At 43.5% G+C, this 24,963-nt stretch overlaps 2 protein-coding genes across 3 annotated transcripts in view; both read left to right on the forward strand.

Moving 5' to 3' along the window:
- Positions 1-5,427: 5,427 nt before the first annotated feature.
- The window catches only part of LOC133388927 (protein FRA10AC1), a 33,759-nt gene continuing 14,223 nt past the window's right edge, over positions 5,428-24,963 (forward strand). Inside the window, exons 1-7 of one of the 2 annotated variants that reach the window (XM_061635512.1) lie at positions 5,428-5,807; positions 7,064-7,126; positions 8,805-8,881; positions 11,180-11,269; positions 11,354-11,399; positions 22,178-22,254; positions 24,748-24,831. In XM_061635512.1, coding sequence (XP_061491496.1) covers positions 5,775-5,807; positions 7,064-7,126; positions 8,805-8,881; positions 11,180-11,269; positions 11,354-11,399; positions 22,178-22,254; positions 24,748-24,831 — 470 coding nt within the window. In that variant the 5' untranslated portion in view covers positions 5,428-5,774. The remainder of the gene's footprint in view (positions 5,808-7,063; positions 7,127-8,804; positions 8,882-11,179; positions 11,270-11,353; positions 11,400-22,177; positions 22,255-24,747; positions 24,832-24,963) is intronic. The other variant, XM_061635513.1, reaches the window with a different exon arrangement.
- On the forward strand, positions 11,418-19,523 carry LOC133388926 (uncharacterized). The gene is made up of 2 exons (XM_061635510.1): positions 11,418-13,423; positions 16,756-19,523. Exon 2 carries the CDS (start codon positions 16,968-16,970, stop codon positions 19,521-19,523), a length of 2,556 nt encoding a protein of 851 aa, XP_061491494.1. The 5' UTR covers positions 11,418-13,423; positions 16,756-16,967.

Genomic DNA, 24,963 nt, shown 5'->3' on the forward strand with positions numbered 1-24,963 from the left:
CTATCGATCAAGGGTGATGAACCTTTTTCAGCCTGAGGAGTCTATTCCTTCATGGGCAACCTTTTGGAGGCCACATGCCAGTGGTGGGTAGGACCAGGACCACAAATGGGTGGAACAATGGATATGACTCTTTCTTTTGTAGTTGGTTATGTTCCAGCCATACAAAAGTCAAAGGTTTCTACATGCGCACACACCTCTCCATCCACCATCCAAACAAGCAAGATGAATGACCAAAGCCCAAGGACACATTCCAGCCAAACAGCACTTGAGGGCATGGAGCAGGAGCAGGGAGGGATGTGGCCTGGGGAGAGGGGGGTTGACTAGGAAGAGTCCTGAGGGTCAGATAGAGAGGTCTTAAAGAACATATTTGGCCACCAGGTCTGAAGTTCTCCATCCCTGTTCTAGAAGCTATTCAGCAAATAAATCTAAGAATTCACTTCAAGTCTTTTGAAAGCTTGCTTCTCTGAACAGGACCTGCTCATGCACTGCCAGTTACAGGAGATTGAGCATCCAGCCTTCAATACTAGGGGTGTCTGGCTGGCAGAACAGAGTGCTGGACTAGTTGGGCCTTTAGCGTAACCCAGCAGGCTCTTCTTATATGCCACCTGGGATTTCCAATGCTTCAGAGTTAGTCTTTTAGATGTCAGAATGGCCCTGTGGAACCATCTCTCCTATTCTTCCATCAACCTGTTTAATAAATATGTGGGCAACTACTGCATTTACCATCTTCAGTCTCCAGGGATTTATCTATAACTAAATTTGTTCTAGTTTGGACCTGCCTCCAAATAATGTTATAATCAGATATCCCCAAAGAAGGTGAGATATATCTGCCTGTGGCTGTTTTCATCTCCAGCAGCTCTATATATGATATCCAAAGCCTTAAAGCATGCTGGTATCCAGTTTGTCTATGCAGAACATTTTGCTGGATTAGTCTAATATCTTAATCTTAGTCTAATAATGTGGCACGTGTTGCGTAGAGCTGCCTTTCAATGTGTAGGTGTAATTTGACTTTAAGTTCTGTGTTCCACTTATTTCTATTTAAATCTAAATTAGGAATTAGCTTTTCACACATGGAGGTATACAAACATTTACTAACTCATTTTGTGCACTTTATAGTGTGTGCCTCCTGCAGCAAGTCAGGTGTCTCCCATATGACCAAACTTTGCCACAATACTATGCTTAAGCTGCATGTATTGCCATGCTGCCACCAGGGGGAGATAGAATTCCTCTTGGAGCATTCCAAGGGGTAAAATGCCTTTCAGTCTAGTCATTCCACAGGAATTATTTGTTGGCTATTGCTAGCAATATTATTTTTGAAGGGAGGTCAGAACATTTTTAATGTTATTATTTTTGAAGGAAGGGAGGGAAAAGGTTTTATTTAAAAGTGCTAATTGTGGATGCTCAGAACTGTCCATTCCTAAAGCAGTTTTCTGTCCTTGAGAGTGGAAGTCTTTAATGGGAGGTGAATGCAGCGGATTTTGCCATCTGCCATTGTTTATGATTTGATAACAGTAACTTCAACTGTTCATTTTATTTTAAATTATTTGTTAAATTACTACATCTTCCTCAAGCAGGATATTACAGCAGGCAAGTCTTATTATTAGATTACTGTGCCACTTATTATGAATTCTGTTATGACTGCTCGGGCTCACCCCCACTTTGGTTCATTTGGAGTCAAAGGTGGAATCAGTGGCATAGAAGGGCAATGGGCCCTTCCCTCACTGAAGGTCTTCAGAGGCTGGCAGTACCGTAGTGACAAATTCAGAAGAGCAGGGTCCCTTTATGATAGTCACGCCACACTACCACATAGCCAAGCCGCCTTTTCCACTTTTCCTTGTCTCCCTTTCTCTCCCGTCGTCTTGCGAGTCCACACTCTACTACAACACATGTCTCTAAGAGCCAATCAGCATGAAAGGGGAGTCTGTGTTAGCTACTGAGAAGAGTCTTCTCAGAGGCTGACTCACTTCTGTTCACTCTGATTGGCTCCAATCAGCACAAAAGGACAAGGACTCTTCTGAGTGGCTAACACACTTCAGGCTTTCATGCGGATTGACTTATACATAGGGACCTGGCTGGGACCCTGCCCACCAAAAAGTAATAGGTCTACAACCCCCCACCTGTTGGAGATACCCTAGCTCCGGATTTCCTGCATCCAATAGATGGTACGATTGATTAGATGGCTTCCAAGGCCGCCTCCAAATCTATGATCCTACACTTTTTATACCTCTAAAAATAGATGGCATATAACCGGTTATTAGTTATACTAGGGCAGTGGTTCCCAACCTTTATAAATATAGGGCCCCTTTTGTAAGCTCAAATAATTTCTTGACCCCCCCCCCATACTAATTGTAATTTTAGTCTCTGTTAATTGAAAAAAATGGTGTGTGGCACATCTCCAAATATCCCTTTCCATAAAAAGCTCCCTGCAGACAGGGAGGTGTTGCTTTCTTTTCTTAATGTAAAAGTCCGATCAAATTGGTATCCCCCTCCACCCCCACAGTCTGTACAGTCCTGTTTCTCAATACCAGTAGGTTACAGTGTTGGACTAAGATCCAAGTTCAAATCCCCACCCAGTCAGGAAGCCCACTGGGTGACCTTGGACCAGACATAGTCTCTCAGCCTGACCTATATCACAGGGCTGGTGTAAGGATAAAATGGAATGGGGAGGGACTATGTGCACCAACTTGAGCAACTTGGAGGAAAGGTGGCATATAAATGCAATAATAATTAAATAAAATACATTTTAGCTGAAGTATGTGGACCCCAGCCTCAGCCAACCTGCTGACCTTCTTAAAAAAATAGTAACAACAACAATGATGGTGATGATGGTGATGATGATGAAACAGCAATGTAGTAGTGGTGGGGATGCTAGATTGAGGAGGTGGTTTAGTGCTTTTAGGCCTTGGGCTGATCATCGGAACTGATGACTTGGTTAGTGTGCACTTGGGGAATGAGAGTGGAGCAGAAGACAGATCAGTGCAAGGACATACACAAACACACCTGCCCCTCCTGCAGGCATCTGAAGATGTGCATGCATTTGGGCACGTGGGAGGGGGGTGCTGAAAGCAAATGGGCTAGATTTAATGTTCCCTACCCGGGCTCCATATTTTAGCTAAGATTTCTATCTTAATTTCCAATCAGAGAAATTTTTCCCCTTGTATGCTCTAAACAACTGTGATTGATGCTTAATGTATCATGCTTAATGACAGCACTAGGGCCCATCCCTATGACATCACTCAAGTGCACCCTCTGACATCACTCAGGAGTACCCCCTCCAGCCCGCCCCTGAAATGTCAGGGTTTGGGATGCTTCTGACCTGGCAACCCTAATTCCTGCCTTCCATTGTTCTTAGCCAATGAGGGACACAACAGGTGTCCTGGAAAAATGAAGAATTTTAGTCTGCTTGCCTGCTGAATCTGCAGAATCTAGCAGGTTAGAAAACTGCACATGCCCACTTGATCAACACATGCAGCTCCACCCCTTACCCATACACTTTCTGGTTGCGTCAGCAAGGAGAAGCAGCTTTCATCTCAGTTGCCTGTTTCTCAGGATATGTGTCTTAAATGGTAAATGCAATGGGAGGGTCTGCCTGTCATCATGGAGGATGGAATAAAAGGGTTTGATTCTACCAAACACTCCCTCCCCTGAACAGATACAAGATATAAAAGCAAACCTCTCTGTAGAAAAGGCAGTGATACTAGCATTTGATTTTTCAGTCCTGTACCCACCTTATTAAATGGTGCTTACTCTAAGTAAAGTTGCACTGGAATGCTGCCTCACTCACCCTGTTGCCTGACAGAGCCTCTGTTCTGCAATTCAGAAAAGGCTAAAAAGTAGTTTTTGATACATACCCTTCTTCAAAATGACTGGCAGGCATCTCTCCACCAAAGATCACCCTACTTCCATCTCACCAGGGATGGATATGTGTGTGTGTGTGCACTTCTACCTACACACATTTATATATACAGTATACATACACACAGAGGCGCTCCCTCTCTCTGTGCATATATTCAATGCAGTGGGGGGTGTAACCTTCCCTGCCCCCTTAAGACTAATAGAAATGGAACAGCTACCCTGTCTAATGCTACCACAGCTTGCCAGATCTCTAGAATTCACTGCATTTTTATTTTCTTTTTAAAAAAAGAGGTGCCAGCACCCAGGTCTACATCATGTTCCAGCCTTTATCATAGAAGGCTCCATTTCCCCTCTCTCTGATCGGATATGTGAGAATCGGTGTACTAAAGACACTTCTTACATGCTCAGACATGCTCCCTTTAGATAAGATGATTGACAGAACTGATAATATTGAAATCTTGATTTCTATCTGTGTTAAAAGTTGTATGATTTTTATAGTGCTGCATTGACTTGTTTTATGTTTGTTGTGTTTTACTGTTTTTACATTGATTATGCATTTTTATTGTTTTTACTATGTTTTTAAGCTGCCCTGAACTCCGTTTTTAACAGTGGAAAGGCAGGATATAAATCCTCTTAATAAATAAATATTCCATAAATAGGCATTTAAGGTTGAAAATGAAGGATTTTTTAAAATCTTCAAATCCTCCCCCAGTTTTTGGTGGTAATTGCTAGACACAAAACAAAACTGGACAATGCAACTTTTAATATGATTAATTTGCCTAACCAGGACATGATTTGCCTAATATGCAAATTACACAACTAATTCATAATTTGCATAATATGCAAATCAGCCTGCCCAGATTTGTGGAATTGGAATATGGCAACCCTATGTAGGACTTTCCTGTGTATAACTCAACCTATCGACTCTTGTGTGATCTGTTCATATGGTGTATACTTTTATGCTGCTTTTTGGACATGTTCCCCACCCAGATACTTTGTTTATTATAAGACTATAAAATGGTATTACATGACATTAATTTACTGCATGTACATTTGCTCTATATATTGCTTCCTCTCTTAACTGCTAACGTGGACTAGAATCCCTTCACCAGGCAGAAGCATGCACAAAAAGGTGGTGGACACTGGCAAAACCTTTATTTAGTTTGATAGCTAAATGGCAGGTTTGGGGTTGAATGGGGAGGGAGTGCATAAAAACCCAAAGCAAAACAACCCCTCAGGAAGCAAACAGTACCCCAGACCAACAGACTAAAACTGGCATCAAATTCAATGAAATTTCCCCACACTTTCCTGATTTAACCCTGATCCTCCAAAGCTAGCCCCAAACTGGCAGGAGCCCAAAAGGTGTTAAGATTTCCCCATTACCTTAACTGCAAATATCAGGGAATACCTGGTATGGAAGCCATAATGTCTGTCTGCATTGGTTTTTAAAAAATCGTTTGTGTTGTACAGTTTTAGAAAGGACATGACTATTGGGGTTGCCCTGAACAGCGCCTGCACTTCAGAATTTACTACTACACCCCTGCGGGGAAACGAATCCACTTCATGAGAATTTTCTCACAGGACCTTAAGGGAGCACTCAGTAAGGCAGCCTTCCTTCTCTCCAAGCCGGGTGGGGGGGATGCACTTCCATTCTGCCGCTTTAAGGGGAAGCAAAGAAAGCTGTCTGTCGACCCCCCAAATAGGGGAGGACACGTTATCCCCGCGTAGACAAGAGTGTGGCGGGGAGCCGGTGCAGTGCGGCCCTTTCGCTGCTCGGCTCTCTCAGGCTGGAGACACGGTTTCTGACAGAGCTCTTGTCGCTGAGGGACGCCCCAGAGGAGAGGCCTAAGCGCTCCGGTTCTTCCTCGCAGACAGCGAAGGAGGCTGCTGCTGCAATTGAAACAGGAAGGCTCGGAGGTATGGAACCACCGGGCGTGAAGCTCTCCAATGCGGTAAGGAGTCCTTCGCCAAGGGCAGGGAGAGAGGGAGAAGGAAGCCGAGGGGTCGCGGCTGTCGCTGTGGCTTAGTGACCGGTAGTGTGTGGCGCTCTGCCCGCTTGCGGCAAAGAAGGTAGCGAAGGGTCGGGCGGGATTCCCTTTCCCAGAAAAGAAATATGGAGCTAGCGACTAGCCTATGGGGAAGGGAGACGATGGTAGAAGAAAGTTTGCCATGTCAAACTGACATCCATACTTGCAGTTCTCGCATCTAAAGTTGCAACGTATAAGAAATAGTTCGAGGGTGAAATCTACAGTGACAAGAAATTTATTTGTTTGATGGAGCGTGTGGGCAGGGGAGGCCTGTAGTAACCATTCATATGCCTTGCTCCCCTCCCCGAAATATTTCTGCGGACACTCTTGAATGCACATGCAATAAAGAAATGCATTTGATTTTGAAATGACTGTATTCTGCTTTCTGGATTACCTTAACAACAATCACACTGTAATATTTAGCTAGTCACAAATCCGCACCCGGGTAAATTGTACCGCAGGGATGGAGAACCTATGACAATCCAGATGGTGTTAACTACAACTGTCATCATCCTTGGCTATTGGCTCTACCGGCTGGGGTTGATGGGAGTTGGAGTCCAATAACATGCGGAGGGCCAAAGGCTCCCCACCCAAGTGTATGGGATCGAAACCTTGGGGTTGTGTTTCTTTAGCCTCAACTAATAGTGATAAAACCTATGAGCTCATGGTTATTTATGTTTTTTATTTAGATTATTTACATACCGCTCTTCATCAAAATTATCCCAGGCCAATTAAAAAATCACATACAATCATATGTTTGCATTCCACTTTAATCCTAAATATTTTTTCTTCTGATTCCATATTCACAGCTGCTATTGCAGATTAGAATAACAATTTCATCTAAACACATGTATTGAAAAGGTGGGGAAACATTTGTTTTTGACACCCTTAAAAAGCAATGCTAAATATATTCTCAATGAAGAATGTTAAAGGGTAGTTATTCTGTGTGCCCTATCACATAACTGCCCTAGTTTCATTACAGTTTGTACATTAGATCTATATTAACACACTATAGAAAAAATATGCTGATACTGTTGAGAAGATTCTACACTAAAGTAAACTGCAAGAGGTGTTCATTATTTATCTGCAGCTCTAGGAATTAACAGCAGAGAACTAAGCTTTCATTGCAAGAGGTTTTATAAATATTTATTATTACATTTATATCCTATCTGTCCTCCAAGGAGCTCAAGGAGGAGTGCATGCTGCTTCCCATCTCTGTTTTATCATCACAACAACATTGTGAGGTAGGTTAGGCTGAGCGATAGTGATTGGCTCAAGTTCACCAATTGGGCTTCATGGCTGAGTGAGGATTTGGACCCTGGTCCATCAGGGCAGAAATGTATTACCACCTATTTCTGCAGACTGCAGATACTTCCATAGTGCAAAGTGCTATGGAACTACATCATAGTTGGTGCCTCTCCTAGTTACTCCTAGTTACACTTACATAAGGTCACACTCTTGTACACTTACTTTTTCATGCGGAATAACTATCACACTATGATTTTGCACTGTCTTGCACAAAGGTAGATTAGAACCCCCCTTTTTTACCCATAAACCTCATTGAAGGGAGTGAGCATATCCTATTAGATCACTGTCTGGCTTTTTCTAAATTACATGTGTAATGTGGATAATAAAGAGTGACTTATTGGAAGGAAAAAAGTTTACTTTCTCATAAATTGAGGCTGGATGCTGGAGTTTGTTGTGTGTAAGGAAAAAGCATTATGCAACTTTAAAAGAACATTACGCATCCATCTTAGTTAATGTATTTCATATTTTCATGCTGAAGCATTTTTTCCTTGCAAATTTATAATCATGGGCATATGCTTGGCTGGAAAGGGGCTATGGCTGTTTGTGTGAAGATGAAAACTGGAAATGGGACTGTATGAACCAGCCCCAAGTGCTTCAGTGCCTAGCTTATGGGGTTGCCTTGTTCCATCATCTCTGACTCATTTGCTAGATAAGGTGGAAGTAGAACATAGTTCATAGACGTTTTTATTTGGAGGCCTTGTATGAAAAGGTGTGACTGGGGTTAGGACCTGTCAGTCAATGAACAGGTAGCCAGTGTTGTACCCTTCAGATATTGTTGGATTCCAAGTCCCAGTTCATAGTGTAGTCAGTCATGGGAGTAGTAGTCCAACAACATCTGGTAGGCACCATGTTAGCTACCCCTGGTTATTCCATGACATTGGCAGGGTGTTGTCCAAAGACCTGAAGTCAAAAGATGAGTGTGCTGCTGAAACAATTCCCAATATAAATTATCAGAGACAAAATGTTGTGGGTAATAACGTAAGTTATTCTAGGATCCTGCAGCAGGAGGCTATTGATTGTTTGTGCTCATGCAGAGTCTCTTTATCCTCTTCTCCTGAGTGAGAGGGCAGCGTTCCTGCATTATCTCTTATGTGCCCCTGCAGTGAAACTTCATTAGAAGAGATGTGGGATAGAAAGTGACCTTCTGTAGATCTTTCTGTTCTGAAGAGGAAGAAAGACTTGCCACTGTTGTAATTTCCTCCAGTGGTCTTCAGAGCTGGAGACAATTGATGAAGTGTTGTGGTTATTTCTAAGGGCTTTTGGAGGCAGTATGCTTCTGAATACCAAGAGGAAACCACAGGGGAGGAGAATGTTCTTGTGGTCAGGTCTTGCTAGCAGGCTTCTCATAGGTTTCTGGTTGGTTAGGTCCTGCGAGTACAGGATGGTGGACTAGATGGGCCATTGGCCTGATCCAGCAGGCTCTTCTTATGTTCTTACCTGCCCATATCTTCTCTTTGTTTACGAAGCAAGTGTGTAGTTTGCATCTGCTATCAACAACATATTTCTAGTTTGTTTAAATTTGGTGGGAAATGATAACAATTGTCTTTTAAGTTGATATTTTGTAATCCTTAAATGTATAGGATTCTGTGTGTTTTAATTTCCCCTCCACTCCAGATCCTTGGCCATGGAGACTATGACTCTGATTTTAGTGATGATGAAACAGGAGAGAAATCTGACCAGCGGAAAAATAGGTAATGCCTTTCATTAGTAGCATTATAAAGTCAGTCCTGTGTGTGCTAGTGATGGGCTCCTCTTCCTCCTTTCTCTCAAGCTTGACAGAGAATGCTGTCTCCAAGGAGTAGGCGGATGGGGGAGAGCTGCTATGCCCATCCAGTGGCTGTATGCCATGTTAATTCTTGCAGTTCTGTGGTTCATCTCTCCACGAACAGCACTGAGTCTTTTTGTTTGTCTCCCCACATCCCTGCCAAATCTCTACAGCACTAATCAAGCTACTGAACAAGAGATCCAAGCAGTCAAGGCCAGGTGGCAGCAGGCTCTGAAGGAATAAGTTACCTGCTGGAAGGAAATGAAGTGCTGGTGCTGCTGGATTATTATATCCAACTATTCCTTTTTTTTTGTGGCAACTAAAGTTGCACATTTATCTGGGAATGAGCCCTAAACATGCTTAAATATTTATTTATGTCGATGATTTTTTCACCTAATTGGTTAGTTGCCTATTCAATGCTGAAGGCAGCATTCAAGAGGAAAAAACAAAACAATGTCAGTGAAACCTACATGAGCATAGGCTTGGGCTACCTGCCTAACTTCAGGAAAACTGGAGAGTGGATTAAAGAAGATAGTTTTTAGAATATATAATAGTCCACAATCATGATGCCTTGTCCCAGCCATTCCTTCCTTGGGTGAATTAGGCTAAATGTCTGTTCTAGCACAACATTTTCTACATTTTGTGGGCTGGCCTAGCCATAGATGACACCAGGTCACCATATAGTGCCAAATGTCCTTTCTCAGTTGTATAACTGTCCTGAAGAAAGAGCTGGATTCTGTATTTTTTAGAAGAAATGAGCAGAGGCAGCTGAGCAACTCACTAGATTGGATTCCAGAGACAGTTTTTAACCTCCATCATGTAGTCAGAGCACAGGCAGAATTTTAAAAAGATAGATGTAAAGAAGTGACAGGCATTAAACATGAACATGAGAAAGTAGTTTGCTGATCAACTTTTGATTATTTGAACATGCTCTTGTTATGTTGTTCATATGTCAAGACGGATGGAATTTAATTTGCCCAGGGCAGAAAAAAAATAGCGAGCTCTACTTCCATGGTATAGCTGCAGCTCTAACATATCAGCTGCAGTGATTCCTCATCATATAGTAAGAACTATGGCTCCATTCTCATTTATAGGGAAATTTAAATATTTGTTGATTGCAGTACAAGATTAGTGAGACAAGAAAAGCTAAATTGCATGACTATCTCTATACACCTGTCAGTATGCAGAACTAGGTTGTATTGGTCGAAGAGGTGAGAAGCCCCAACATATGGCCATTAGAAAGATAAATCAGTCCCTACCACTATAGTACAGCAGAATTGATTCCAATTCAGGCACGTTGTTATTTATTCCACTTGATCTTATTGTCAAAGATTATACAGATTATATTTTCTAACCTTTTTCTGACAATTTGTGAGCAAGCCTAAATTCAAATATATTCATCTCAGTAGAAAACAAGCAAACCTCACTTGTCCCTCTCTGGAATATTTGTTTCTTGGACTTCTACTATTCACAGTTATTCAGTTTTTCACAGCTTTGTTAATGAGTATGTAAAGTACATTTTGATCCTCTTGGTAGGGTCTACATCGTTTAGCAAAGTGATTGGTTGATGCTCATAAACGTATTTCTCAATTGTGGACTTTGGGATTTTTATTACAGGCAAATACAGCTTCCTTTGCTCACTGTAAGTTAATGATCAGCACCTGGAAATCCCAGGGTCAAATCTGACCCCTAAGGACTACAGTAGGGCCCCGCTTTTCGGCATTCCGCTAATATGGCGGCTTTCAAATAGAGTAAGGCCCCACTCATCGACGCTTGTTCTACTTTTACGGCATTTTTCGGTCATCGGGCGGCATTTTATTGACGGAGTTCCACTTTTCAGTGGGTTTAGCTTTTAGGCGAGGTCTGGAACATAACCCACCATATGAGTGGGGCCCTACTGTACTAGTTATCCTTCAGATTGCTAAACCAGAAGCAAGAGGTGTGTGTGTGAAAGAAGCTCTAGCCATAGCAATGGGATTTGCTGGTAGTGCACTATTTTGGGGGTGGGAGTAGTTAAGCCAACTTATGAAGTGGACTGGCATACTACATTCCATCCCTTCTCTAAGTGATCCAGCATCACCGAGAAGAGGATAAGCTTTCCCTTTAATAATAAGCTGTTGCTGCTTTCCTATATAATATTTTTTAGAATTCAAGAGACATCTATAAAATTTATGGTAATTTTAAAAAAACAACTAATTCTGTGCTTCCCCCCCCCCCTGACAAGGAATGAAGATGCATTACTTAAAAAGCCCTTCCAGAAAGAAAAGCAGAGCAAGATGGCCCATAGACAAGTGGCAACAGATGAATGGGACAGGTACTTTGCTATACTTACGGAATGTTTTCAGGAAAAAATTAAGCACGTGGCACGTACAACTAGAATAATGTTTTGTTTTATTAGGGAAGAAGCAAGAAATCGAAGATTTCATTTCATAGCAATGGATGCTGTATCCTTTACATTTGTGTTGATTAAAAAACAAAGCTTTTCCATTTCTTTTAATTTTGAAAACCTTGATGAAAGAGACCTTTGTTTGGAAGGTTACCTCTGTAGGAATAGTGAGTGGGATTTCATTCTCTTGATCTGAGAAAGGAATTTTCCTTGAAAAAGTTAAGTAGCAGCCATTAATTTGGAAATCTATATATAGGCACTGCCGTGGAACAGGATGGAATTGAACTGATTGCTACCTCCTGCCAGCCAGGTCCTGCTACCACTTGCTGGGACCATTTTTCTCAGAGTGTGAGCTCCCAAGAGAAACACCAACTTGGCCTGACACAGCTGGCCCATCCACTGCTCTTTTTGGTCAAATCAGAGCAGCACTGGCTATACGATGGCCCAAGAGGCAGAGTGCTTCTGTGAGTCAGTGAATGGGATCAAGCTCTTTAATAACAGGGATGTTGCTGCTTTTGTTCTCCAGGAAGGTGACCAAAGGCTGTTGGAGGGAGCTAGGGATGAGGCAGATTGATCAGAGCTCCTCATAGCAAGACCCTTTTTTTTTGCTACCAGGAGAACTCAGCAGGTGCAGCTACAGCAACAGGTGGGGTGGCATGACTAGTGGTCGGTGGGGCCATGTTGCTCACCTGTCGTCCTAACACTGAGCGTCACTGCTGGTTACTGAGAGACGGAGGGGCAAGATGGAGGGGAGCTCAGTGGAGGCACCGCGGCAGACCCAATCTGACACTATGCCCGCGCCAAGCTCTCCTCTGTCTCACCTTTCCCCATTTCCCTCTTGGCATTGGGGAGGCAGGAGAGCAACACCGTGCAGCCTTGCCAACCACTATTGACCCTTCCTCACTAGATCAGGAGAAGGGTGCAGTATTAGGCAACTTTGGTCTCACACCTCTCTCCTGCCTCTATTTTTGTTATCTTTAAGAAAACAAAAATGTGTTGAAAAGAGGTGTGAATTGGAAGCTGGATTCTAGTCAGTAATATAATTTAAGACTTAAAACTGTTTTATTGACTAGAATCCAGCTATGCAACACAGGAAACCCAAAGCTGCATTGGGTGTTATTTGGTGGGAAAGCAGGATAGAAATCTAATAAACAATAAATAAGGCTTAGATTGCATTGCTGGGCCTAATAGCAGTTTAACTTGCAGAATAAATGTTTGTTCTCTTTTTACCGGAAAAGGGAGAACAGCTTTTTCCAAAGACTAATTAGCATGACGTTGAACATGTGGCAGTCTCAGATAATCAGATTATTCTTCATAATAATATGGTGTTTTGGCTTAACAGCAGTGATTTGAAATCCTAGGAAGAACTTTTCACATGCAAAGTAGAGAATCACATGTTTATTTAATGCCCACAGTATGCCAAGAAGTAGAATTTCTTTGCATTGCCATCTAATGATAAACTCTGGTTTATCCTCCTGAGCATTTTGAGAACTGGCACCATAAGATCTCTGGAGATACACCTTTGCTAGGGGTTCTCTATTGGCGTGTCTCCAAGGTATGCAGATACATGGACTTACACCAAACTCTTGCACCATTACAGAGAAAACTTGTACATGTTTACTCAGACATAAGTCCCACTGAGCTCAGTGGGACAACTTCTAGGTATGTGTGTATAGGATTCAGGCTTAAGTTTCCATGTGATGCCTCTTTTTAACAGTGTTAAAATGGCATTTGTCTGTTTTGGAAAGTAAGAAATGGCATTACACATGACAAAAAAACTGTCTGAAATACAGACACTTGGATGGTGGCTGTAGCAGGTTTTTGGGTACAGTATTGGTTCTGGAAAGTTTGAAAGAATTGTGAGTAAACAGAAAAAACATCACCAATAATTAGCATTTAGAATTTAAGTTACCCTTGTTTAAAATTGTTTTATTTAATTATTTAAAAATCTACTTCACCTGTTAACAAGGCCCCCAAGGTGGCTTCCAGTACACAAGACAGTACACAATTTTTTAAAAATCACATTAATAAAATACAATTAATAACTGAAAGCGAAAGGAATCAGGAGACCAAGCCCGTCAGGTATGAGCAAAAATATTAATATAATTATTTTCAGCATTTATTTCTAATTGCTATTCCCTTGAAAAAAAAAGGAATTAGCTTGAAACAGCCTGAGATTTGGCTCTCTGGAATCTCTTTATACATCTTAATGCACCCAGGGGAATGTGTTGTTACATTAAAGAGTCACCTTCTTGTTGCTGGCTGTTTACAAATTTACAGTTTGTATCTGATTCCTGTGATAAATTTGCAGAATCCTTGTGTTGTATTTATAGAAACCTCTTCGAAAGCAAAACCTATAAAGTTCAAAATGATTCCACTGTCATCTGTAATAGTTCTATATTTTTTTTCAGTGAAATACGATGCTAATGGTTAAATAGGTTGTGTCTTTTGCTTGGTAAGCATATTCAACAGCTTCTTATCTCCCCCCTCCATATTTCCTGTCTTTCATCAGTCCAGCTGATGGGTGGATTGCTTTCTCTATTTACGTGGAATGGAGTGTCCTCATTTGAACTTCATGTATGTTTGGTCTCTGTCAATAACAGTGTACAAAGTTAAACTGTCTCTGTCTTGCCTTGTATTATTTAGTCCTAGTTCCTAGGAGCAGAGTTCTCTTTCTATATTTGTATAAGTGCTGTGTAAGTTAGTAGCTTAATAAATGATTTATAATACTGTGATAGCCTGGCTGAAAGCCCATTGATTTATTGACAAAGAAGCAACATTTCTAGAAGTTTTAAACTGCAGCGTCTTTTATGTAGCTAATTCTGGAGTAATTCTAAAATAACTGAATATTCTGTCCCTCTGCAATTACTTTATTTATCAAGTTGTCCTTGGTTAAAAAGGTTAAAAAGAAGAAGCCTTTGTCAAAAGGTTTATGAGCCATTCCCTTGGGAACTGGCATATTTTGAGTAGTTTCCTTGTTCACTATTTTTATACTTCTCCTTTTGAAGTTCATTAAAAAAATACATACCGTGACCACAGTGCTAATTATCATAATGGGCTATGGTTGTCAGTTTTCTCTCATCTCCAACCACTTTTTGCATTCTGGGCCTACTTCCACTTCTGTCATGTCCATCTAGACCTATGGGATTCTGTCAAGGCCCCTTTCACACCCTCATCCCTATGGTCCCACATTCTTGGGTACTTAAAGGGACACTTAAAGGAGGGGGAAAACCTTTTTCTTCTGTTCTTGCAATGAAAACACTGGCCTCTACAAAGCGATACCGTAAGGCCAGCATAGAGTTAACATTAGAAAATACCTAATTATAACTAAGAAGTTTATAAGCACATGTGGCATATTAATATAAATACATAGTTTTTGAAATTGAAACTGCCAGGAGAGATTTTTGAAACTATTCTAAGTGTCATTTCATCATTTTTCACAATTACAATTTTATTGTGATGTCATCTTCCAAGGAGGTGTTTTCAGAATAACGTGATTTCTCATATGGTTTTATTATTACTTGATGTCTGTGTTTTAAAGAATGTTTAAAGTTATGTTTCATAAGGCAGAGTTGTCTCAACACAGGAATGATAGATTTTGGGTTATCTTTGTTCTTATTTTGGAGGGTAGGGGGAGAATAGGTAGATTTGGTACTGCTTTTAAAATGGACATGAATTATCTATAAGTTTTATGTGCCTGTGAAGTTTTCATAAGACAAACGGCACTGATGTACCCATGACATTCACTAGGAAACTGGCAATGGCCAGTTTGAATATGGAAAAGATTAATAGTATTTGCAAGTAAAATCCTGTTAACTGTGATTTCTAAAATGTGGTTTGATACCTAATATCAGAAAGTTGTTACCTTTCACTCATACAGAGTGACATATATATTCACAGATGATTTTTTTAAAAAAAATTCTTACACCTTGCTTACATCTCCCGCTCCTTCCCTCTTTTGTACTCTGGGCTACACTATACCTAACACTATACAAATGCATAACTTAGTGACTGAAAGCAGGCTTGAGATTCCAACCTTTTCCATAGGAGGAATGCCATCATGCTGGATTATAGCTCGTCCTATCGTTCAAAGGCAAGAATGTTTCTGAAGTCAAGACTAGGGCGTCAGGCCCCTCCCACTCTCCAGTTCATTCTTGCCTTCGTCCGTGCAAGATCTATAGCTAGATAAGTCTTTCGTTTGGTGTGATAGAGGGTGGAGTTTTGTGTGCGTTTGCCATCTCGTTCCTTCCCTCTGTCCTGTCCTTTACCACTGTTTGTGTGTCAATTTCCTTGTTAATTTCTCCTCCTTGCTGGGTGTGTGTGTTTTATCCCCAGCAACAGAGACCGTGGCTGCGGTCTCTCGCCTCAGTGGCGGACGCGGCTTGGCCAGGAGCTGCGGCTGCAGCCTCCGACCCCCTTTTTCTCTACCGATCCTCCCTTTGTGCCCTGACGATTGGGAGCCTGCGGTTGCGGCTTCTTTCGTCTTTGATTTTCTCCAGCCCTTTTTTGCCGTTTTTTCCCTTTGTGCCCTGACGATCGGGAGCCTGAGGCTGTGGCTCCCTTCGTCTTTGATTTTTACGGGCGGCGCTTTAGTTCCCCGTCTGGAGCCTGTGTCTGTGGCTCTTTGCCTTCCCCTTTTGATGGCTCCTCTTGCTTGGGCTGCCTTGCTCCTCGTCCGCGGCGCTTTGTTTCTGCCCTAGACAGCCCTCTCAGCCCGCGGCTGCGCTTTGCCTGTTGGTCGATTTTTCTTCGGGTATGGGAGTTCACAGGCTGTACTGCCTCCTTTACGGAGTTTTTTCTAGCATATTTCCAGCAGCCGCGATTAAGTTGTTCAGTCCCGCGGCCGTATTCTACCGTGGCGGCTCTCTCTAATTTTACAGTTAAAATTTCAGATGCCATTCTTTTCTGCCCGCCATTGCTCATTATGTTTTTTAACAGTTGTTGCTGGGCAAAATAAACGTCATTCTTGTTCGATTTTCCCGCTTTTTCTACGGGCGCCATTTTAATGGCAGTTTTTTCCTGTTCTCTCTGAGAGCCCATTAGCATTGCAAAGGGGAGGGTTTTTCTCTCTCACGGGCTGGGGTTAGCGGGACCCAGCTTTTTGTCAAGCTCCCTGTGTGTAATCAGCTCCCTGTGTATGTGCTGCAGATAGGAAGTACTTCACTAACCCAATCTCTGCGACTGACCCTGGCAACTATTGAGTTACTGCGCTTATCTGCACCAGTATAAAGACTCTTTTTGCTGCAACACTGCTGATACTTCACTGACTGTACACCAGGTCAACTGATAGTGTGTCAGACTGTTGACTACATACAAAGCTATTTGGCTATATATCCTCCAAAGCTTTTGATACTGTGCAATCCTGTGCAATATTACCTTTTACGCCAAGTGTACATTCTGCCCCATCGTGACAGTGTACATCAGCCAGTGCATTCTGCCCCAGTTGTGTGCCGTGTACTGCGCCTGTTCTAAGACTGTTCATAGTGTACATTCTGCCCCATCGTGGCAGTGTACTTTGCCATCTGCCAGTACATTCTGCCCCAGTCGTGTGCCGTGTACTGCACCTGCCCGGGTCTGTGCATTCTGCCCCAGTCGTGTGCCGTGCACTGCTACCCTTAATATCTATATGATGGCAGAACAGCCAGAGACAATCCAGGCAACCAAGCCAAAACAACAGCCAGTGACAAACCAGATGACCAAGCCTAAACCCCCTAAGGCGGTCAAACATAAGCACTCAAAAGCGGTTGCCAAAACCAAACATCTTAGCCACTGCACAATCAAGCGGCCCTGCTATGTCTCTGTTCTAGTCCCAGGGGAGTCAAACCATGCACAGTTAACTACTCTCTTTCATTCTCATGCTGCTTCCTCTGATGAGGACTTCCCTGGATTCCCTGTACAACCAACGGTCAGCCAATCTGGAGCTTGCTCTTCTTCACTACCTGTGGGGCCGTCCGCAGTCCCGCCTATCCAAGAGCAACCATCTACATCTCTGGGACTACAGCTGTCCAACAAATTCATTACACAACTTCAGGGCATGCTGTCCTTTTTTGCTCAGAGTCAATCATCTTCACAAGTTCCCGCTATCCATCAACGCAGCGGGGTGCAACTTGTACACAGCGAGACAAACCCATCACGTTCTCCAGACCCGTTTGACGTTGCCAGGGGCAGGTTCGTTGATGACGTCTCCTTTGATGGGGAGTCCGCATTCGCGCTGCAAGACCAAGGAGACGAGTGGAGTGACTATTCGGAACCCGAGCAGGATACCTCCTATCGCCTCTTCGGTGCTTCCGATTACCAGCCCCTGGTGCGCAGAGTTCTGAACACCCTTGGTCTTCAGTCTACTCCAACTGTAGCTTCCGCTCCCGCTTTAAAAGGGGCCAGGGTCCTGAAATCCCCTACGCCAGCAGAAAACTTTCTCCCTGTGCCAGACCCCATCGCTAAACTGGCCAAGGACGAATGGTCCCACCCTCTACAGGCACACCGATTTAATATCATTGCGGACAGGCTTTATCCTTTGGCTCCGGACTTTTCTACCAGACTGGCTGTCCCTGGCATCGACAAGCCTATTTCCAGTTTAGTTTCCAGGTCCCTCTTGCCACGGGAAGGGGACTCTCATCTAAAGGATGCCACTGAACGCAGACTGGACTTTGCTTTACGCAAGACCCATGAGGCCATTGCCTTTTCTATGCGTGCATCCACGTCAGCCTCTATTTTCACCAGGGCAGCGATGATGTGGTTAGACGACCTCATCGAGGACCACAATCCAGATCCTGCCTCCCTGCGCAGATCGCTACTAAAATTGCGTAAAACAGCTGCCTTTGTGGCCGACGCCACCTTGGACGCGAATCAACTAGCAGCACGCGCCCTGGCGGCTCAGGTCGTTGCCAGACGGACCCTCCGGCTTCATCACTGGCAGGCTGACTCTACTCCCAGAGTTAATCTTTCACGAGCACCTTATGCAGGCTCATTACTTTTCGGGGAAGAGGCATTAAGGGCAGTGCTTGTCGACCCTAAGGACACTCGAAAGCCTGTCTTGGCCACCGTCAAAAAGTCAAGCACAGACCCTTTAGACGTTTCGCTTCATATCGCACGTCTCAGCCCTTTCGGGGAACGCAGCCCTGGGGACGAGGCAGCGATTTCTCAGCATCTAATTTCCGCCCAACCAGAGGAGGCTGGAATAGACGTTTCCTCAGTAGAGGTCAGTACCAGGGCCGCAGAGGCTACTCAACGTCCTCATACAGGGGAGGGTCTCGCCAACGCAGACAATACTAATGCAATACCAGTTGGGGGCAGATTGCTCCTATTTGCCGAACATTGGCTACCCCTGACTCAGGTCCCATGGATCAGAGCCCTTTTTTGTTATGGATATGCAATTGAGTTTTGGGCAATACTGCCAAACAAGTTTTACCCCTCCCCTTGTCCCAGGGCACTAGACAGGCACTGCATCATGCAGACTGCGATACATCACCTTTTGGACATAGAGGCGATAGAGCCAGTCCCCACTGCAGAGAGGTCGGAAGGGGTGTATTCCCTCCTATTTGCTGTGCCTAAACGCGATCTCTCATGGAGGGCGGTTTTGAACCTCAAGTTCATTAACCGTTTCGTAAAGTATCGCAGGTTCAAAATGGAATCCCTCCACTCCATTACAGACAGCCTGCAAGAAGGTGACTTCCTTGCCTCTATCGATCTAAAGGAAGCGTATCTCCGTGTCCCTATTTGCATAGACCACAGAAAATTTCTTCGTTTTGCCTTTGGCTCCCAGCACTTCCAATACCGAGCAATGCCGTTCGGACTCTCGTCTGCCCCGAGAGTATTTACCAAAGTGCTACTTACCCTAGTGGCTTACCTCAGGCTTCAAGGGGTCCATATCTATCCCTATCTGGATGATCTTCTAATACGGGCAAGGTCTAGGGAGCTGACTCATCGTCATCTAACGCTCACGCTCCATGTTTTACAGGACCATGGCTGGCTAGTTTTCCCGCCCTTTTTGCGGACGCCATTTTGTTTGCCTCTTCCTTCTCGTTTGTTACTGTCTAGTCAGTTACAGTGCCAAGGGGGGGGGCTTTCTATTGCCGGGGCCCTAGTTGGCCGAGCCAAGCCTCTTAATCAGCCCTCACAGTACGATCTATTGACTCCAATACTGTTGCTGGCTTCTGCAACGTTATCAACTGCACTATCATAAACGTATACAGGCTGTTGATTCTCCACCAAGCCGCCTGAACTGTGCATTCTGCCCCTACGTGGCAGTGTACAAGACTGTTGATACATACAAGGCTGTGAATACTATACAAGCGGCTTGACTTTTACCCCACATAAGAGCTGTCTCAACTGTTAACTCTGTACATTCTGCCCCATCGTGGCAGTGTACTTAGCCATCTGCCAGTGCATTCTGCCCCAGTCGTGTGCCGTGTACTGAGCTTCTTCGGGTCTGTGCATTCTGCCCTAGTCGTGTGCCGTGTACAGCTACCCTAATATCTATATGATGGCAGAACAGCCAGAGACAACCCAGGCGCCCATGCCAAAACATCATACAGAGACAACCCAGGCGACCAAGCCTTAACCACCTCAGGCGGTCAAACATAAGCATGCGAAAGCGGTTGCCAAAACAAAGCACCTTTCCAGCTACGGCACTGCCAAGCGGCCTCGCTATGTCTCTGTTCCGGCTCCTCAGGGGTCAACCCCTGCACAGCTAACTACCCTTTTTCAGGCCCCTGCTGCCTCCTCTGACGAGGAGGACCTTCCGGGCTTTCCTGAGCAGCCAACGGTCATCCAACCTGGGGCTTACTCTTCTACACTACCTGTGGGGCCGTCCACATTTCCGCCTGCCCTCCAATACCCCTATTAGCCAAAACCTTGCAGAAGGCACGTCGCGAGAGGGCACAGCTGGTTCTGATAGCACCATTTTGGCCCCGTCGACCGTGGTTCTCGGATCTCCTTGCAATGTCGGCGACGGATCCCTGGCCACTCCCAGTCAGGCCAGATCTCTTATCACAAGGTCCAGTATGGCATCAGGACCCCAAGTGGCGAGATCGGCTGGCCTGTCAGATGCTGTTATAGACATTATTTTGGCCTCGAGAAGACCATCCACCACTCGTATATACCAACATACTTGGGTAGTGTTCTCCAGGTGGTGTCAGTCCCAGCACATCGATCCTTCCAAGGCTACAGTACAACAAGTGCTGCAATATCTTCATAGGGGCCTCATGTTGGGACTTAGACCCAACACATTGTGTCGACACGCGTCCACTCTGTTGTCCATTCTTTCAGTATCTGCCACTGACGCCCCTATTGCCTCACACCCGTTTATCAAACGCTTCCTCAGAGGCACTGCTCTACACTCACCGGCTGTAGCTCACCGTTTTCCATCATGGAGTTTGTCAAAGGTTCTGCAGGCCTTACAATGTCCTCCGTTTGAGCCACTCAGGACTGTGCCTTTACGTCTGTTGTCTTTCAAGGTTCTGTTCCTGATTGCGATTACATCGGTGAGAAGAGTCTCGGAACTGGGCGCATTGTCTTCTGCTCGCCACCTCTGTGTCTTTCACAAGGATTCTGTTGTGCTGAAAACTGATCCTTACTTCCGCCACAAGGTCAATTCAGTTTTCCATTGCAACCAGGACATTGTTCTTCCTTCATTTTGTCCGAATCCTACCCATCATCTCGAGAAAGCGTGGCATTCGTTGGATGTTCGGAGGGCTCTCAAGACCTACCTGTCCAGGACCCAGGATATACGACAGACTGAGCCTTTGTTTGTATCCTTTCATCCAAGGTCTATGGGGCAAAAAGTAGCCAATTCCACTTTATCCCGCTGGTTGCGTGCATGTATTACCTTAGTTTATGAGTCCCTTAAGCTTCCAGTTCCTCCTAGTATAACAGCTCATTCCACTAGGTCAGCAGCCACTTCGGCTGCTTTTGCTACCAGTGCTCCTGTTGCTGATATTTGTAGAGCTGCTGTTTGGTCTACTCCACACTCGTTTATAAGGCATTATAAAATAAATCGTTATGCCTCTGCCGATGCCTCCTTTGGCAGACGAGTGTTGCAACAAGTTCTTAATGACGATTAGCATGTGGGTGGTCCCTCCCTGTTATGGGCTGCTTTGGTACATCCAGCATGATGGCATTCCTCCTATGGAAAATGGACCATTGGTCTCACCTGAAGGGTGATTTTCATAGGAGCAATGCCATCATGACCCTCCCAGTTGGAGGATACCTAGAGATGTTTTGGGATGGTTTATATATTACAGTTACATTATTATATTATGTTATATTATATTATTTTATTTTACATCTTAATCTACTGGTGAAGTCAAGACTTCTATTACTGTTTTCGCTATGTTAGAGTCATTTATTATGAATGTTACTATTATGTTATATTCTTGCTGGTAGGCCCGTTGGTCTTTTTTCCTGCATGTTTAGATACATCTCTTTAGACTCGCTGCGAATGAACTGGAGAGTGGGAGGGGCCTGACGCCCTAGTCTTGACTTCAGAAACATTCTTGCCTACGGACGATAGGACGAGCTATAATCCAGCATGATGGCATTGCTCCTATGAAAATCACCCTTCAGGTGAGACCAGTGGTCCATTCTCCATCATTTGGCACCATGATTGCCCATCAATCCCACACCCAGTTCAGAAAACAGATTTTAAAGCAGATTTTGAAAGTAAGACTTATGAGCACTGCCAGGGATCCCCAGGTCTCTCAGCCTCACTTCGTGTAAGCACAGGCTTCAGAATCTGCCTCTCACAGTTCGCTGTATCATAGAATTTGTTTGATTGTTTGCATCTGTTAAGCAAAGATTGGCAAGAAACACTATAAGTAAATTCCTTAGTTTTGTCAGTATGCGAGACATAAGAAAATGGTGAATGACTATATTTTATACTACGGTGGTAAAAAAGAAGACTTCCAGCGTTCAGGGTGAGTACAGAATAATTACAGAAGTCTTTCTGCTTTTGAAAGCTACTAAGACTGCAATCTTATGCATAAATAATAGAAAGCAACTCAAATTGAAGTCAGTAAAGCATACATTTGAGTAAATAGAACTGGGCTGTGCAGAATTAACTTCTGGAGAATTCGGGAGTGTTGCTTATGTTACAATTTACTTGTATTCATCTTATGTTGTATGTACTTACATGCTACAAAGAGAACACTTGTGTAGCACTCCAAATGAAATGAAACACACTGCTTCCCTATATGGAGATTATGCTCTTTGTAGGAAGGTTATACATAGAAAGAGTGTACATTGGTGTCCAAAATATTAATTCCTTTAACAATGCATTCTTTGCAATGCAAACCTCGGCAGTTTTGAGTAGCTGATTGATTGATTGATTTGTACTATTTGGAACTGAGCCTAGAAAAGTATGAAAAAATAGGTGGCAATTGAATTGGGAAGCTTAATCTTGTGATGTATGATTCAAAAGGCATGGAGGAATAGATAATATATTTGCTATGTTTTTTAGATTTATTATAAAAGGATGGTAGGTGATATTAAAGCATAAGCATGCATCTGGGGAGGAGGCTCTTCAGTTAGAACGCCACTGAATGCATACAATCCTGTGTATATGCTTAAAGGAGCTCTTTGGATTGTGGCCCATATATTTGCAAAACGTACACTGGCCAGGATCTTAAGAAGCATGGTGAGCTTCATCCTAGCTCTGAGCTCATATGAAGTGGCTGTAACCACACCCAGCAACTCATTGTTACTTATACCGTTACAAGTTTGGGGACGCCAGCCCAAATCATCTCTCCCTTAGTCATTTAGCTTTCTCTGTCTGAGCCAGTTACACCCTAAAAAGGTTTTATTCCTGGGCCTCCTAATTGATACCTCAGAGGACTTACCAATATCCTTAAAAATATAACTTAAGGAGAGCCTGCTGGATCAGGCTAGTGGCCCATCTTGACCAGCATCCTGTTCTTACAGTGGCCAACCAGATGCCCCTGGGAAGCCCGCAAGCAGGACCTGAGTGCAAGAGCACCCTCCCCTCCTGCGGCTTCCAGCAACTGGTTTTCAGAAGCATACTGCTTCTCACTATGGTGACAGAGCACAGCCATTGTGGCTAGTACTTACTGAGAGCCTTATGCTCCATGAATTTGTCTAATCTTCTTTTAAAACCATCCAAGTTGGTGTCCGTCACTGCCTCTTGTGGGAGCAAATTTCCGAGTTTCACTATGTGCTGCATGAAGAAGTGCTTACTTTTATCTGTCCTCAGTTTTCCAACATTCAGCTTCATTGAATGTCCACAAGTGTTATGAGAGAGGGGAAAAAGACTTCCCTCTATCCACCTTTTCCCTGCCATGCCATAATTTTATACACTTCTGTCATGTTGCTTCTGACTCACCCTTTCTCTAAACTAAACAGCCTCATAGGGCTCCTCATAGGGGAATCACTCCATCCCCTTGATCATTCTGATTGCCCTTTTCTGAACCTTTTCCAACTCTACAATATCCTTTTTGAGGTGAGGTGACCAGAACTGTACACAGTATTCCAAATGTGGCTGCACTATAGATTTATACAACGGCATTCTGATATCGGCAGTTTTATTTTCAATACCTTTCCTAATGATCCCTAGCATGGGATTTGCCTTTTTTGCAGCTGCCACACACTGGGTCAAAATCTTCATTGAACTATCCACTATGACCCCAAGGTCTCGTTCCTGGTCACTCACCGCCAGTTCAGACCCCATGAGTGTATATGTGAAATTAAGATTCTTTTGCTCCAATGTGCATAAATTTAACTTGTTTACATTGAATCTCATTTGCCATTTTACTGCCCATTCACTCAGTTTGGAGAGGTCCTTTGGGGGCTCTTCGCAATCCCTTTTTGTTCTAACAACCCTGAACAATTTAGTATCATCAGCAAACTTGGCCACCTCAATGCTCGCCCCTAACTCTAAATAGTTTATGAACAACTTACTGACTTAACAGTACAGAGTAAGTGGTGAAAGATCCCATCACAACAATGTGAGATGAAGACTAGGATTCTAATTCAGTCCTGAAGACACTAGCGAGTCCTCAACTGGAGAGTGGCAGGATGGGCAGATGGCAAGTTTTTCCAAACTAAGTTTTATAATCAGCCAAAGCTGCTTCCCCGTTGACTCAGGAGCATGACTTGTGGTGACTGATGTCTTTCCTGCCTCTGTTTCCTCCCAATCTTAAGTGCAAAGTGTTCCACCCTCCCAACTTCTGCATAAGGGCAGGGACAAGTAGTGTGGTTTTGTTATGTATTTTTATGCATTGTGTGCCACTTCAGTCACAGATTCTTCTGGAAAAATGAGATATAAGGTAAATAAAATAATAATAATATGTATTAGAACTTCTGAAATGAAATGCAACAAATGAAGAGAGTTGATAATTTTCTGTTTTTTAAAAATTCCATTTGATAACTAGGCATAAACATCCTTTTTTTTTCAGCGGAAATGACAAGACTGACCTTGACATTGTAAGGGAAAACCACAGATTCCTGTGGAGAGAAGAAGATGAAGTTGACATGAACTGGTAACTTAGGCTGTGATCTATCTCATTTATTTCTCTCTTTCGCTAACATTTTAATCCATATGTATTGTTTTGATATAAAATGGCTTGATACACTTAGGATGTTTAATACTAGACCACTGTGGCCAATTTCAC

The sequence above is a fragment of the Rhineura floridana genome, chromosome 7 (genome assembly GCF_030035675.1).
Source record: "Rhineura floridana isolate rRhiFlo1 chromosome 7, rRhiFlo1.hap2, whole genome shotgun sequence".
NCBI lineage: Eukaryota > Metazoa > Chordata > Lepidosauria > Squamata > Rhineuridae > Rhineura > Rhineura floridana.